Source organism: Sander lucioperca, chromosome 4 (genome assembly GCF_008315115.2).
Source record: "Sander lucioperca isolate FBNREF2018 chromosome 4, SLUC_FBN_1.2, whole genome shotgun sequence".
NCBI classification, from domain to species: Eukaryota; Metazoa; Chordata; class Actinopteri; order Perciformes; family Percidae; genus Sander; species Sander lucioperca.
Genome location: NC_050176.1, coordinates 40,505,909 through 40,521,159, shown reverse-complemented (window position 1 = coordinate 40,521,159; position 15,251 = coordinate 40,505,909). Strand labels below are relative to the sequence as shown.

At 44.7% G+C, this 15,251-nt stretch overlaps 2 protein-coding genes across 4 annotated transcripts in view; both read left to right on the top strand.

The window, feature by feature from the left end:
- LOC116049189 (receptor-interacting serine/threonine-protein kinase 3-like) overlaps positions 1 to 15,251 on the top strand; it is a 104,363-nt gene that overhangs the window by 68,137 nt on the left and 20,975 nt on the right. The window lies entirely within an intron of this gene.
- eml6 (EMAP like 6) overlaps positions 1 to 15,251 on the top strand; it is a 46,674-nt gene that overhangs the window by 28,347 nt on the left and 3,076 nt on the right. The window contains exons 27-38 of one of the 3 annotated variants that reach the window (XM_031298526.2): positions 84 to 210; positions 3,082 to 3,160; positions 3,475 to 3,604; positions 3,989 to 4,087; positions 5,758 to 5,778; positions 5,994 to 6,008; positions 10,639 to 10,812; positions 11,406 to 11,614; positions 12,001 to 12,158; positions 12,629 to 12,743; positions 14,352 to 14,540; positions 14,877 to 15,049. In XM_031298526.2, the coding sequence (XP_031154386.1) occupies positions 84 to 210; positions 3,082 to 3,160; positions 3,475 to 3,604; positions 3,989 to 4,087; positions 5,758 to 5,778; positions 5,994 to 6,008; positions 10,639 to 10,812; positions 11,406 to 11,614; positions 12,001 to 12,158; positions 12,629 to 12,743; positions 14,352 to 14,540; positions 14,877 to 15,049 (1,489 nt within the window). The remainder of the gene's footprint in view (positions 1 to 83; positions 211 to 3,081; positions 3,161 to 3,474; positions 3,605 to 3,988; positions 4,088 to 5,757; positions 5,779 to 5,993; positions 6,009 to 10,638; positions 10,813 to 11,405; positions 11,615 to 12,000; positions 12,159 to 12,628; positions 12,744 to 14,351; positions 14,541 to 14,876; positions 15,050 to 15,251) is intronic. The other 2 variants (XM_031298527.2, XM_031298528.2) reach the window with 2 other exon arrangements.

Below are 15,251 nucleotides of genomic sequence, written 5' to 3'. Positions count from 1 at the left end.
TACACAGAGACTCACCGCAGGGCTTTTATTCTGAAAGTCTCCCCGCTGGGAGTCTGAGTCCCAGGTTCTCACGTTGTTTTCAGGGTACGACAGCGACGTGGCCCGGGAGAAGACGGTGGACTACGTCACTAAGATCTACTCGGCCAGCATCAGGAACATGACAGGAACCAGACCTCACCTGCAGCACAAAGAAGTTCCTGTGGAGGAGAGGTACATACACACACACACACACAGACAGAGACACACACACACACACACAGGCACGCACACACAGGCACGCACACACACACACACACACACACACACACACACACATACACACAAACATAGACACACACACAGGCACGCACACACACACACACACAGGCACGCACACACACACACACACACATACACACAGACAGAGACACACACACAGGCACGCACACACACATACACACAGACAGAGACACACACACAGGCATGCACGCACAGACACACATACACACACACATACACAGAGACACACACACACACACACAGGCACGCACACACAGGCACGCACACACACACACACACAGACAGAGACACACACACACACACACATACACACAAACATAGACACACACACAGGCACGCACACACACACACACACACACACACACACACACACACACACACACACATACACACAAACATAGACACACACACAGGCACGCACGCACGCACACACACACACACACAGGCACGCGCGCACACACACACACACATACACACAGACAGAGACACACACACAGGCATGCACGCACAGACACACACACACACACACATACACAGAGACACACACACACACACACACAGGCACGCACACACAGGCACGCACACGCACACACACACACACACACACACACACACAGACAGAGACACACACACACACACACAGGCACGCACACACAGGCACGCACACACACACACACACACACACACACATACACACAAACATAGACACACACACAGGCACGCACGCACGCACACACACACACACACACAGGCACGCACGCACGCACACACACATACACACAGACAGAGACACACACACAGGCATGCACGCACAGACACACACACACACACACATACACAGAGACACACACACACACACAGGCACGCACACACAGGCACGCACACACACACACACACACACACACACACACACACAGGCACGCACACACACACACACACACACACACACACACATACACACAAACATAGACACACACACAGGCACGCACGCACGCACACACACACACACAGGCACGCGCGCACACACACACACACACATACACACAGACAGAGACACACACACAGGCATGCACGCACAGACACACACACACACACACATACACAGAGACACACACACACACACACAGGCACGCACACACAGGCACGCACACACACACACACACACACACACACATACACACACACACAGGCACGCACGCACGCACGCACACAGACAGACAGAGACATGCACAGACACACACACACACACACAATTCAATTTAATTTTATTTATAGTATCAAATCATAACAAGAGTTATCTCAAGACACTTTACAGATAGAGGAGGTCTAGACCACTCTCTATAATTTACAGATAGAGGAGGTCTAGACCACTCTCTATAATTTACAGATAGAGTAGGTCTAGACCACTCTCTATAATTTACAGATAGAGGAGGTCTAGACCACTCTCTATAATTTACAGATAGAGTAGGTCTAGACCACTCTCTATAATTTACAGATAGAGGAGGTCTAGACCACTCTATAATTTACAAAGACCCAACAATTCTAGTAATTCCCCCCAAGAGCAAGCATTCAGTGCGACAGTGGTGAGGAAAAACTCCCTTTTAGGGAGAAACCTGGGACAGACTCTTGGTAGGAGGTGTCTGACGGTGCTGGTTGGGGGGGTGATGGACAGTGGAAGTAATAGTCACAATAAAGATAATGGAACAGTGACTACAAATGGTAGTTGTAGTAATCATGTCAAGTAGGGCACAGTAGGGCGTTACGGGGTGTAGCGTGGCACAGCAGAGCATGGGTGGACGTAGCAGGACGCAGCCGGACACCGCAGGGCACCGCAGGGCGTAGCAGGGTGTAGCAGGGAGTGCAGCAGGACCACGACCACAGCTGCAACCAAGGTCTTGGTGCCACCCTAATCCAAGGAAATATGCTGGGGAAAAAAAACATAAGGACAGAGCTAGGTTAGTAACAAGCATTTCTGGGACATGGAGGAACGCAGATGGAAAGAGAGAGGAGAGAGGAGCTCAGTGTGTCAAAGGAAGTCCCCCGGCAGTCTAAAACTATAACAGCATAATTAAGAGAGACAGGTTAAGGAGAGGAGCCTGATTGGGCTAGAACTCTCCCCAACCGGATCGAGCTATACTGGCCTGCCTCCCTCTACTTTGATTATATTATTGATTATATGGTAGATGAATCTGACGACTATGAAGAGAAGCAGGTGGGCTGGGCTAGGCGGACGCTGCAACTCCTCACTCTCTAACTATAAGCTTTATCAAAGAGGAGGGTTTTCAGTTTACTCTTAAATGTGGTGATGGTGTCTGCCCCCCAAACCCAGACCGTGAGCTGGTTCCACAGGAGAGGAGCCTGATAGCTGAAGGCTCTGGCTCCCATTCTACTTTTAGAGACTCTAGGAACCACAAGTAACTCTGCATTCTGGGAGCGCAGTGCTCTAGTGGGACAATAAGGTACTAAGAGGTCCTCAAGATATGAAGGAGCTTGACCATTTAGAGCTTTGTAGGTCAGGAGAAGGATTTTAAATTCAATCCTGGATTTTACAGGAAGTCAGTGCAGAGAAGCTAATTCAGGAGAAATATGAAAAAAATGAAAATCTTTTCTTAGTTCTCGTCAGAACACGTGCTGCAGCATTCTGGATCAGCTGGAGAGTCTTAAGGGACTTATTTGAGCAACCACACACACACATAAACACAGGCAGAGACACATACACACACACAGACACACACACTCACGCCATAATATTAAAACTATAATAACTTTAATGAACACACACTGTATGTGTTTCGTGTCCAGGCCTCCGGTGAGCCGAGCCGCTCCGCTGCCTGACAAACTGCTGAAGAACAACGTGACCAAGAAGAAGAAGGTGGTGGAGGTCAGTACCTTCGCAACCTTATTTTCTCTATACACGCTAAAAGTCCTGATTATTTACATGGAGTCTGGTGGGTTTGGTGATGGTGATTTCGGGGCTGTTTCATGTTAAACTAAAAGGATCTTCCTCTTTAACTAAAAGGTCTATCTCTGTAGGGATCCATCCCATAATGTTGTCAGACACTTAGAATAATAATCTGAGTCTGTCAGCAGCAACAACAGAACTTTTAGTGACTCTAACTGCTGCTGAACATTAGTCCTGTAGGGTTATATATGTATGTATATATATATATATCATATTTGAGCTTTTGTTTCCAGGAGCTGGTGTTGGAGCACGTCTTCGGCTACAGAGGCTTCGACTGTCGCAACAACCTGCATTACCTCAACGACGGAGCTGACATCATCTTCCACACGGCCGCCGCCGTCGTCATCCAAAACCTGTCGGCCGGTCAGTGCAGACACACACACACACACAAAGACACACACAAAGACACACATCCACACACACACACAGACACAGTCACACACACACACACACACACACACACACACACACACACACACACACACACACACACACACACACACACACACACACACACAAAGATACACACAGACACACACACACACACACACACACACACAAACACACACACACACACACACACACACACACACACACACACACAAAGATACACACACACACACACACAGTCACACACACACACACACACACCCATACAGTCACACACACACACACACACACACACACACAGACACCTTCTGATGTTAAACATTGTTTTTTCACACTTCCTGCTTCCTGTCCGGACAGGAAGCCAGAGTTTCTACCTGGAACACACCGACGACATCCTCTGTCTGACCGTCAACCAACACCCCAAATACCAAAACGTCATCGCTACGGGACAGATCGGTGAGTCCCAGCGAGTCCCAGCTACACTTACAGTACACATCCTGCTAGCTTCAACTAGCTACAAACACACAAACACTGCTAACATCAGTCCGTAGGGTTAATATCTCCAACATTGCATTACTGTGGTTGACCTTTAGGGTTAATATCTCCAACGTTACATTACTGTGATTGACGTGTTTGATGCTTTCTTTTATGAGTAGAGTGTTAAGACGTTTCATAGTTTGATCTGCAACAGAAATGGTGTCAGGCGGATGTCCCGTAACACAGCTCTATGTTCCCACAGCTCTATGTTCCCACAGCCCTATGTTCCCACAGCCCTATGTTCCCACAGCCCAATGTTCCCACAGCTCTATGTTCCCACAGCCCTATGTTCCCACAGCCCTATGTTCCTACAGCCCTATGTTCCCACAGCTCTATGTTCCCACAGCTCTATGTTCCCACAGCCCAATGTTCCCACAGCTCTATGTTCCCACAGCCCTATGTTCCCACAGCCCAATGTTCCCACAGCCCAATGTTCCCACAGCCCAATGTTCCCACAGCCCTATGTTCCCACAGTTCTATGTTCCCACAGCTCTATGTTCCCACAGCTCTATGTTCCCACAGCTCTATGTTTTCACAGCCCTATGTTCTCACATTTCTAAAAAAAAAAAATCCAAAATTAGGGCCTATGTTCCCACATTTCCTTTTTCATGAATTTGTATCAGATTGTATCCCCCTAACCATAACCATAAAAAATGTGGGAGGATAGGGCTTAAATTGAAAGGAAATGTAGGAACACAAGACTTGTGAGAACATAGGGCTGTGAGAACATAGGGCTGTGGGAACATAGGGCCTAATTTTAAGAAAATTCTTAGAAATGTGAGAACATAGAGCTGTGGGAACATAGGGCTGTGGTAACAGGCTGTGGGAACATAGGACTGTGGGACCATAGGGCTGTGGGAACATAGAGCTGTGGGAACATAGAGCTGTGGGAACATAGAGCTGTGGGAACATAGGGCTGTGGGAACATAGAGCTGTGGTAACATAGGGCTGTGGGAACATTGGGCTGTGGGAACATTGGGCTGTGGGAACATAGAGCTGTGGGAACATTGGGCTGTGGGAACATTGGGCTGTGGGAACATTGGGCTGTGGGAACATTGGGCTGTGGGAACATAGAGCTGTGGGAACATAGAGCTGTGGGAACATTGGGCTGTGGGAACATTGGGCTGTGGGAACATTGGGCTGTGGGAACATAGGGCTGACCCCGCCATAACGAGCATACGATGTTAGCTTTCTGCTGCAGAAAGACTGAACGCTGCAGCTGTTGTGGTTTTTAATTTTTGGATCCATTTAAACACGTCATGGAAACAACAATCTCCCGTGGCCATTAAGGTGAAACACACCACTAGTTATCAGCCGAGTCACACAGAATCTGGACGCAGGGTTGTTTACAATTAGTCATCAATTATTAAATAAATCTCTAACTATTCTGATAATCCATCAATCAGTTTGAGTCATTTTTTGATCCATATTTTAAAGACCAAGCAACTCATCCATTCATCTAGAAAACAATGTGTAGTTCCAGCGCTAGTTTCTCACCATGTTATTCTCATGCATGACTGCTTTCTGTCCATCGCACTTCTTTCTTTTCCTTTCTTTTCTCTCCGCTGCTTCCTCATCCTCATCCCCAGGTGACATCACCGACCTGCCAGGTAAGTCTCTGCTGTCATCATCCATCATCCAATCACATGATTCTGTTCCCGTTCACGCTGTGTAACGTGTGTAACGTGTGTGTGTGTGTGTGTGTGTGTGTGTGTGTGTGTGTGTGTGTGTGTGTGTGTGTGTGTGTGTGTGTGTGTGTGTGTGTGTGTGTGTGTGTGTGTGTGTGTCTGTGTGTCGCTGCTGTTGTTGGCCGGTCGGTGTGTAGAGACGGAGGTTTCCGGTGAGTAATGACTGTCTGTAGTCCATCAGACGCCGTGTTCACACTCTAACAAGGAGTCACATGAAAATACAGATTCTTTTCACTGAAATCCTTCCACGCTAATCCAAAGAAAACTGGACTTTTCTAAACCAATAGAGAGGCGAAGTCCCGCCCCTTCCTGTTTCGATTAAAGGCAGGGTTGGTAATGTTGAAAAGCTAGTAAGATGTTAAAGAAGCATCACCTCGGGGCGCAGCTTCAGAGCAGAGCTGAGAAACAACTTCACGTCTCAGCAGCAACTTTCCTGAGTTTCTCCTCCGTTCTGCAGCTGCAGTAACTCAACGTTGCACTGAGGCAAAGAGGCATTTCATTGGTTCTTTCCAAGTGGTCCACGAAGCAGTAATTGGTGGGCAGATGACAGATCTTTTTCGCTCCTTTTTCAGAGCCCAGAAGTTATTTATTGCTGTTGGCGTGTAAAGAGCATTTCTAACAATATATGAAGAATAGAGATGGTCCGATACCATATACTGCTTCCTGGTACCGAGTACTAGAGGTGTCCCAATACCGATACCAGTATCAGAAAAGCCTCAGATGCATTTTGGCCACTTTTTTCCACGTTTTCTAAAAGCATTTGTCACTTTTTGACTCTCAGGATTTTATTCCTAGACAAAAACGTCAAAAAAACGGCGACAAAAACATAGAAAAAATAATGTCTTTTTACTGCATGAAGGATGAAAAAAAGGTAAACCTTTGTACCTTAATCAGTTGTAAAGTTAAGCAAAATAACCGGGAACTCAACTAGAATGTGTGTTGCAAAAGTTCAAAGTAAGTTAATTAAATGTTGTTTTGTTATCGCCAATCGTTTGGGCCTCTGAGCTGGAATAAATCAGATGCAGACATTTAGTTTAGATCACCTCGCCAAAAACAACTTCCTGTGGAGGAAAATTGGAAAACTTTTTGTGTTTTCAAATGTCTCCATTTCAGAGCGAGCACGGCAGTAGAGAAACTAGAGCAAGTCGGACTGAGAACAAAGCCTTGCTTAGCGCCTCTTAGCATGTAAAACTAGCCGTGTTAGCTTGGTGTCCGCCCCGGTTCTTACTGTATGTAGTGTCTGTAATGTTCGTGGTAAGACTGGGATTCAGAGGCTCTTACAGAATCTACACCCTGGATCTGTTGTACGATGCAGAGGTTTGAATGTTTTATTATCTGTTTTATTAACCCTCCACAGCCATGATCACATAGGACTTTCTATCCAACAATTTGGTTAAGAGCGGGACATCCACTGGACATAATATGTACGTTTACTTTAGATATTCATGGTCCCCAGAGGATGAATCTAGAGCTGCAAAGATTACCGTTTTTCTCAATCGATTTGGCACATTTACTTAAACAAAGGTGATGACTCAATCAAAAGAATTAGCTCATGTTTCAAAGGTAAGTAAATCCATCAATGAATAAATCACTGTCATCAAAATAACAAGTTTCATTCAGGGCTTGACCTTGGCGCCCACCTACCCGCCAAATGTCGGGCTCTGCTTCTCCCGAACCACAAGATCCCATAAAATATCCCCCAGAGCACAAATACATAAAGAAACTACAGCAAAAACGATCCCAAACTACTGCACAATATGTGCAAGAAAAAACCAAGTATGCTGCAAATGTATCAACCTCATGGGTCATCCAATCAGCTCTCTGTCTGGCCACAGCATTTCATCAACATCACACCTGATATCCTCCCTTGCAATGCGACGATGGAAAATCTGATATGATTGACATTCCTGTAATCTTAAGTTATGTACGCTGTTTTAATTTATCATGTAAATTACTATCAGCAGGAGCGTGCAGTCGAGCTTGACCCTGCAGTTTACAGAACAACGTTAATGTCGTTATAGTTATAGACGGGCCTTTAGTCTTTCCAGTAGTTTTGCTTCAGCAGTTTTTTGACATGTGGTTTGGGATTGATTTTTTTGCAATAACCCATCGGCCCCAAACACGACTCGTCTTGATTTGCGCTGACTTCAGAAGGAAGGATTCTCTGTGTGATCATGGCCAAAGGTGTTAATGGTGTTTGCTGTAAATGTAAAAAAAGAAGCATTCATTTTCCAATTTCCTGATGATGTGATTTTCCCAAAACTCTGAATCCGAAACGCAGTCGCGTACCAGTTTTGCTCTGTTGAATCAGCATGACAGTACCAGCCCCCTTCTTCTCGTTACCAATATGGGGAAGTAGTGAATGATCCTATAGTAGATAACGTCTAATCTCTGGTCCCTAACATATTCTCCCTGAACTCCTAAATCTCAGCCTGTTCTCCCTGACACTCCTTACATCCTGTGGTTTCATTTCTCCTTTTGTTCAAAGGTTCTTTACCTTCCCAGTCCATTGTTTCCTTCATTCCTTGGTGGCATGCCTCCTTTGGTTCCATGGTTCCTTGGCTACCTAAAAGCCTTTGGTACTTGGATCCACAGTTCCTAGGTTCTTTGGTCCTTTGGTTCCTCAGTTTCTTTGATATCTTCATGACTTACAACCTTTGTCCCACTGTTAACTAGGATGCTAGGGTACATGGTTCCTTGGTTCTATGGTTCCTTGGTTTCTAGGATGCTAGGGTACATGGTTCCTTGGTTCTATGGTTCCTTGGTTTCTAGGATGCTAGGGTACATGGTTCCTTGGTTCTATGGTTCCTTGGTTTCTAGGATGCTAGGGTCCTTTGTTGCTTAGACCCTAGTTCCTTGGTTCTTTGGTTCTTAGTTTCTTGGATTCCTGGGTTACCTTATTCAATTGGGTTCAATCCCCAGACCGACAGGATAAAATCTGGCCGGGGAACGTGAAAGAGCAGCACTTATCCGTCCCTCATTACCACCACTGAGGTGCCCTTGAGCAAGGCCCTTAACCTCCAGCCACTCCAGTGGAGCTGCTCAGTGGCCAGCAGATCAGACTGCGGTAGTACTGGGCAGCTTCCAGGAATGAATGTGAACTGTGTGAATGTGACAGGTCGTCATTGCAAATGAGAACTTCCTTGGATAAATAAAGGTTAAAAAAAAAATCAAAAAAAAAATCAGTTCCTTGGCTACCTTAAGGCCTCCGGTTCTTGAAACCACAGTTCCTTGGTTCCCTGATACTGTGGTTCTTAGGTTCCTTTGCTATCTTTCTGATTTATAACCTTTGTTCCACAGTTTCTAGAATGCTAGGGTTCTTGGTTGCTCAATACCTTAGTTTTTTGGTCCATTATTCTTTGATTCCTAGGCTGCCTTAGTGACTTAGGTGCCTAGTTCCCTGATCCTTTTGTTCCATGGTTCCTTGGCTACCTTAATGCCTTTGGTACTTGGAACCACAGTTTCTTGGTTCTTTGATAATGTGGTTTCTTGGTTCTATTGCCCCTTGGTTTCTAGGATGCTGAGTCCTTGGCTGCTTAGACCTTAGTTACCTGATCCTTAGTTCCTAAGTTTCCTGGTTCTACAGTTCTAGGGAACCTCAGTTCCTCGGTTCTTTGATACTGTGATTTCTAGTTTGCTGAGTCCTTGGCTGGTTCGGTTCCTTGGCTACCTTTTTGATTCTTTTTTTTTTTTTATGCTTTTGAGGGGTTTTTTAATACAAAATACAATTTTTTTTTGGCCGCTTTCCACGCTTTCTTTGACTTTTTTTTTTTTTTACCCTTTTTTGAAATTGTTTCTGCTTTAAATGACACTTTAAACGCTTTGTTGATGCTTTGAGGCTGTTTTGATGCTTTTTCTTGATTCTTTTTTTATACTTTCTTTGACTTTTGTCAACGCTATTTTCAATGCTTTCAGCATTGTTTATGCTTTTGTGGCTTTTTTGACGCTTACAATGTTTTTTTCTGTTTTTCCGACACTTCCAGCTGTTTTCCGATGTTCTACAGTTCTAGAGAACCTCATTGGTCCGTTGATACTGTAGTTCTTAGGTTCCTATTTTACAGCTTTAGTCCTTCTGTCCTTCTGTTGGACCATTCGATCCTGGGTTACTGTTCCTCAGTAAGGTTTTATGTCACTTTAAACTGCCTTGTTGCTAAAATGTGCTGTGGAAATAAAGCTGTCTTGCATTTAAAAACATTATGTAACTTTTCCCGCTTCGGTCCCCCTACAGGTTGGAAGCAGAATTGTCCATTACATTATATCATGCATGTTTGCCAGATCAGGTAGCAGATCTGTAGTTCGAATGAACTGGACAATGTAATTTAATGGACAATTTCGCTTCCAACCTGTAGGGGGACCGAAGCGGGAAAAGTTACCTAGTGTTGCTTGTAAAGAAATGCTTTTTCTCAAAGCTTTCAATATTTTTTTTCTACTTCTTTTTGGCCGCTTTGACTCGTTCTTCAATTGTTTTTTCTGTCACTTTTTATAAGCTTTCTGCGTTTATTTCTGTAGCTTATTTACGCTTTGTTTAAATCTTTTCTACGTTTTTGTTTAACGTTTTTCTCAATGCAGTTTCAACTCTTTTTTTTTCTGAAGCTTTTTCTGATGCTTTTGTGAATTTGTTATTCACTTTCGACATTTTTGTTCCGAAGCTTCTAACGCTTTTTTCAACGTTTAAAAAAAATAAATAAAAAATTCTACACTTTTTCCAAAGCTTTTTCTGATGCTCTCGATGCCATTGTTCCTCAGTTCTTTGCTTCCTATAATCCTGTTCTCCTCTCCCAGGCCTTGCTCCATCCATCCACGTGTGGGACGCCATGACCAAGCAGACGCTGTCCATCCTGCGCTGCTCCCACGCTAAAGGGGTCGGCTACGTCAACTTCAGCGCCACGGGAAAGCTGCTGCTGTCTGTGGGCGTGGAGCCTGAACACACCATCACCGTGTGGAGGTGGCAGGAAGGTACAAAAGTCCATCTCATATTCCCAAAATCACACATTTGATTACAGAGTTTCCCCGCCATTATAAGTCTTAGGTTGCAACACATAAGCTCAATAAATGTGGAAAAAAAGGTTGAAAAAAGCATCAATACTTTCCTCAGATCTAATGATTGTAGTTGGACTTCCTCATTCATTTTTGTCTTGAAGGTTTTTGAGTATTATTTATTTATGATCTGCTCTATCTTTTCCAACGTTTTAGATACAGATATGGCGATAATAACAATCCAAAATTATGTGAAATTGCAATTTTTTGTATTGAAAAACATTTTAAAAAATTTGAGGAAAAGCCACTAAACCCCCCCGCAAAATATGTGCACCTAAGTCTTCGACAACCCAAGGGGAAAAACTGGATTATTTAAGAAATGTGCATCGTGTAATCATGTAGGCGTGCACAGTGGTGCAATGTAACTAAGTACCGGTACATTTACTCCAGTACTGTCCTTAAAGTTTAAATGTTGAGGTAGCGTGTCTAAAAATGACGCTAAAGGAAACTTTATGCATCAATAACAAACTCCAAAGGCACCAAAGGAGTGTGATCTTTGACCTTTGATCCAGGCACCAAGGTGACGTGTAAAGGCGGCCACGCCGAGCGGATCTTCGTGGTGGAGTTCAGACCGGACTCAGACACCCAGTTTGTGTCGGTGGGAATCAAACACATCAAGTTCTGGACACTGGTCGGAGGCTCGCTCGTCTACAAGAAAGGAGTGATCGGCTCAGTGGAGGACGGCCGCATGCAGACCATGCTGTCTGTGGCCTTCGGGGCGGTAAGACACAACTCACCTTTCAAAATAAAATATATAGATGTGTTCAACTCTTTGATGAATTTGTAGTAAGTCATTTAAGTAAGTTAGTTGCTTTCTTCAACGCTTTTTTCGTCGCTCTACACTTTATTCTGCTTTTGGCGTTTTTTCGCCACTTTTTTAAATGCTTTTGAGGCTTTTAAAAAATGCTTTTTCTGACACTTAAATGTTTTTTTTCAATGTTTTTCGCTTCCGACACTTTTTTTCAACACTTTCGACGCTTGCTTTGATTGGTCCTTTGGTTCTTTGATTCCTGGGCACCTTAGTACCTTAGCTCCCTGGTTCTACAGTCCTAGAGAACATTTTAAAATAATAAAATGTGTTAAACCTTTGGATGAATGTTTCTGCAGAACAACCTGACGTTCACCGGCGCTATAAACGGAGACGTGTACGTGTGGCGGGAGCACTTCCTGGTGCGGGTGGTTGCCAAGGCGCACAGTGGCCCGGTGTTCACCATGTACACCACACTGAGGGACGGACTCATTGTCACCGGGGGGAAGGAACGCCCGTGAGTACTCGAACATCCACAGGCTTTATCCCAGCTAGAGTTTGAAAAAGGGATGAGCTCCAGAAACCAGAAGCCAATCAGACTGTAAAGGCAAGCAAACAGTGATGGAAGCTAGCTTCAGCTAACCTAGCCTTGAATTAAACGTGATGGCTTCTACCACTGTAGACCAGCGGTTATCAAAGGTCCACATCTGGTTTTTATTCCAGGTCAGAGGAACGATTGGCCATAATTGGCTTCCATTTTCCCACCTAAGAATTTTACAAACCAAACAATATAAGACCCCCGGCTCTGCCTTCAACCTCCGGCCTGTCAGTCTGTTTCCAGAGAGGAAGCCGTCCCTTTCAGCTCAACATTAGATCATATTGCAAAAACGTAGCAAAAAGTTTTCTTTTTTAAACCTAAATGTACAGTGGGAATGTAGCCCACCTCTGAAAATAAAGCGTGATGTCAGTTGTTGATGTGTTTGACAGGACTAAAGAGGGCGGCGCCGTGAAGCTTTGGGATCAGGAGATGAAGCGCTGTCGAGCGTTTCAGCTGGAGACGGGCCAGCCGGTGGAGAATGTCCGCTCTGTCTGCAGAGGGAAGGTACCAGACCCATTAGATTATAAACATATAAACTCTGCAGAGGGAAAGTACCAGACCTGTCGGATTATAAACATATAAACTCTCCAGAGGGAAGGTACCAGACCCATTAGATTATAAACATATAAACTCTGCAGAGGGAAAGTACCAGACCTGTCAGATTATAAACATAGAAAATCTAAAGAGGGAAGGTACCAGACCCAGCAGATTATAAACATATAAACTCTGCAGAGGAAATGTACCAGACCTGTCAGAATATAAACATATAAACTCTGCAGAGGGAAGGTACCAGACCCAGCAGATTATAAACATATAAATTCTGCAGAGGGAAGGTACCAGACCCAGCAGATTATAAACATATAAACTCTGCAGAGGGAAGGTACCAGACCCAGCAGATTATAAACATATAAACTCTGCAGAGGGAAGGTACCAGACCTGTCAGATTATAAACATATAAACTCTGCAGAGGAAAGGTACCAGACCTGTCAGATTATAAACATATAAACTCTGCAGCCATATTAGACGAAGTTGCGCTGACTTTTGTATGCATGCGGTAGTGTCCACATAAACACTGGGCAGACAGCCTGCTAGACTCAGCCTTCGTCCCGGAAGGAGCACCCACAGCCTCTGCGGTCCGACACTTTCTTGGTTAGGGTAGGTTGGGCTGGGGTCAACTGCTCTGAAAAGGACAGGACAGTACGACCCCTCAGGTGTCTAATCTCGGCCAGCCTAGCAGCCCACACCATGCGAGGCATGACGCGGCAGTTCATGCCGGGGTCCTCTGAGAGGCACTACAACTATGAGAGTCCATCATTAGCAGTGAAGAAACCCCGCTACCGATTGATGGCCAAAGTCAGTCAGAGCGAGAGCACTGAAATGACCGAAAAACACATATAGTGTTGTATTTAACCTTTAACTTTAACTGGCAGATTCAAATACTTCTGTGTTATCGTAGTCCTTCCAGAAGATTTTAAATCCGGCCTGCAACAACAGTGTGTTTTGCACAATAACTGATCAGTTATTTATTCATCTTTTTGTAAGTGTATTGTTTTACTGTTACGTCCACCCTTGTTTTCTTCGCGGCAATTTAAAATCCTGGTGGGAACCAAAGATGGAGAGATCATAACTTTTCTAGTCTATATCCTCGACGTTTCATTTCCGGGATTTCATTTTCCGTTGCCGACGGAAATTCCGCCGGATTTACGTCCCCTTCCTCTTCCTTTGTGTTGGCGTTCTAAACTCTGGTTGATTTGTGAGGACTATGGTTAACTGCTCCTCAGATCTCTGCAGGGTAAATCCAGACAGCTAGCTAGACTATCTGTCCAATCTGAGTTTTCTGTTGCACGACTAAAACTACTTTTGAACGTACACGTTCCACCAAAACAAGTTCCTTCCTGAGACTATTTAGCAGAGGCACCATGGCTCCGTCCGGCGCATAGCGCCGCCCACGATGATTGTGATTGGTTTAAAGAAATGGCAATAAACCAGAGCACGTTTTTCTCCCGACCAGGAATGTTTTGTGGACTAGTCAGACCTTCCTCCGCAGCGCTGTGGAGGAAGGTCTGGCAAAGCGAGACTATAACTTTTCTGACTCGTGTTTTTTCTCCTCAGGGTAAAATCCTGGTGGGAACCAAAGACGGAGAGATCATCGAGGTGGGAGAGAAGAACGCTGCGTCCAACACCATGATCAACGGACACACTCAGGGAGGGATCTGGGGGCTGGCCACTCATCCGTTTAAAGACGTCTTTATCTCCGCCAGCGATGACGGGACCATCCGGATATGGGACCTGGCTGATAAGGTACTAAACATTCAAACCATCTGCTCACGTTACAACATGGCTATATTTATATAGCAGCAGAGTTTGCAAAGTGCCTTGACAGACAAAGCAAAGCAGAAACAGATATCCATGTCAATATAAAGTGTGTGCACAGCATACAGATGGACAGTTACTTTACCTTATGAAACTTTATTTACACTGAGAAACTCTCAGACGAATGAACAAAGCTCCGCCTCCAACGCTGCGTCCAGCTCTGATTAAACATCAGGGTTAAAACCAGAGAAGACGAGCTGCTGCGTTCTGACCGTGAGTGACTTTGTCATTAGTCACATTAAAACGTTCTGTTTTTCCTGACAGAAACTTCTGAACAAGGTGAGTTTGGGTCATCCTGCCAAGTGCACGTCTTACAGTCCCAATGGAGAGATGGTTTCCATCGGTACGGAGAACGGAGAGTTCATCGTCCTGCTGGTCAACTCGCTCACCGTCTGGGGCAAGAAGAGAGACCGCAGCGTTGCCATCCAGGATATACGGTACGAATCTGGACATACAGTATGAAAACAGACTCTATAACAGGACATACGGTACGAAATAGACTCTATAACAGGACATACGGTACAAAAACAGACTCTATATTAGGACATACGGTACGGAAACAGACTCTATATCAGTTATAAATTAGCTACTTTTTACTTGAGATCATTTATGTACCGGTTATTTTACTTTTATGTAAGT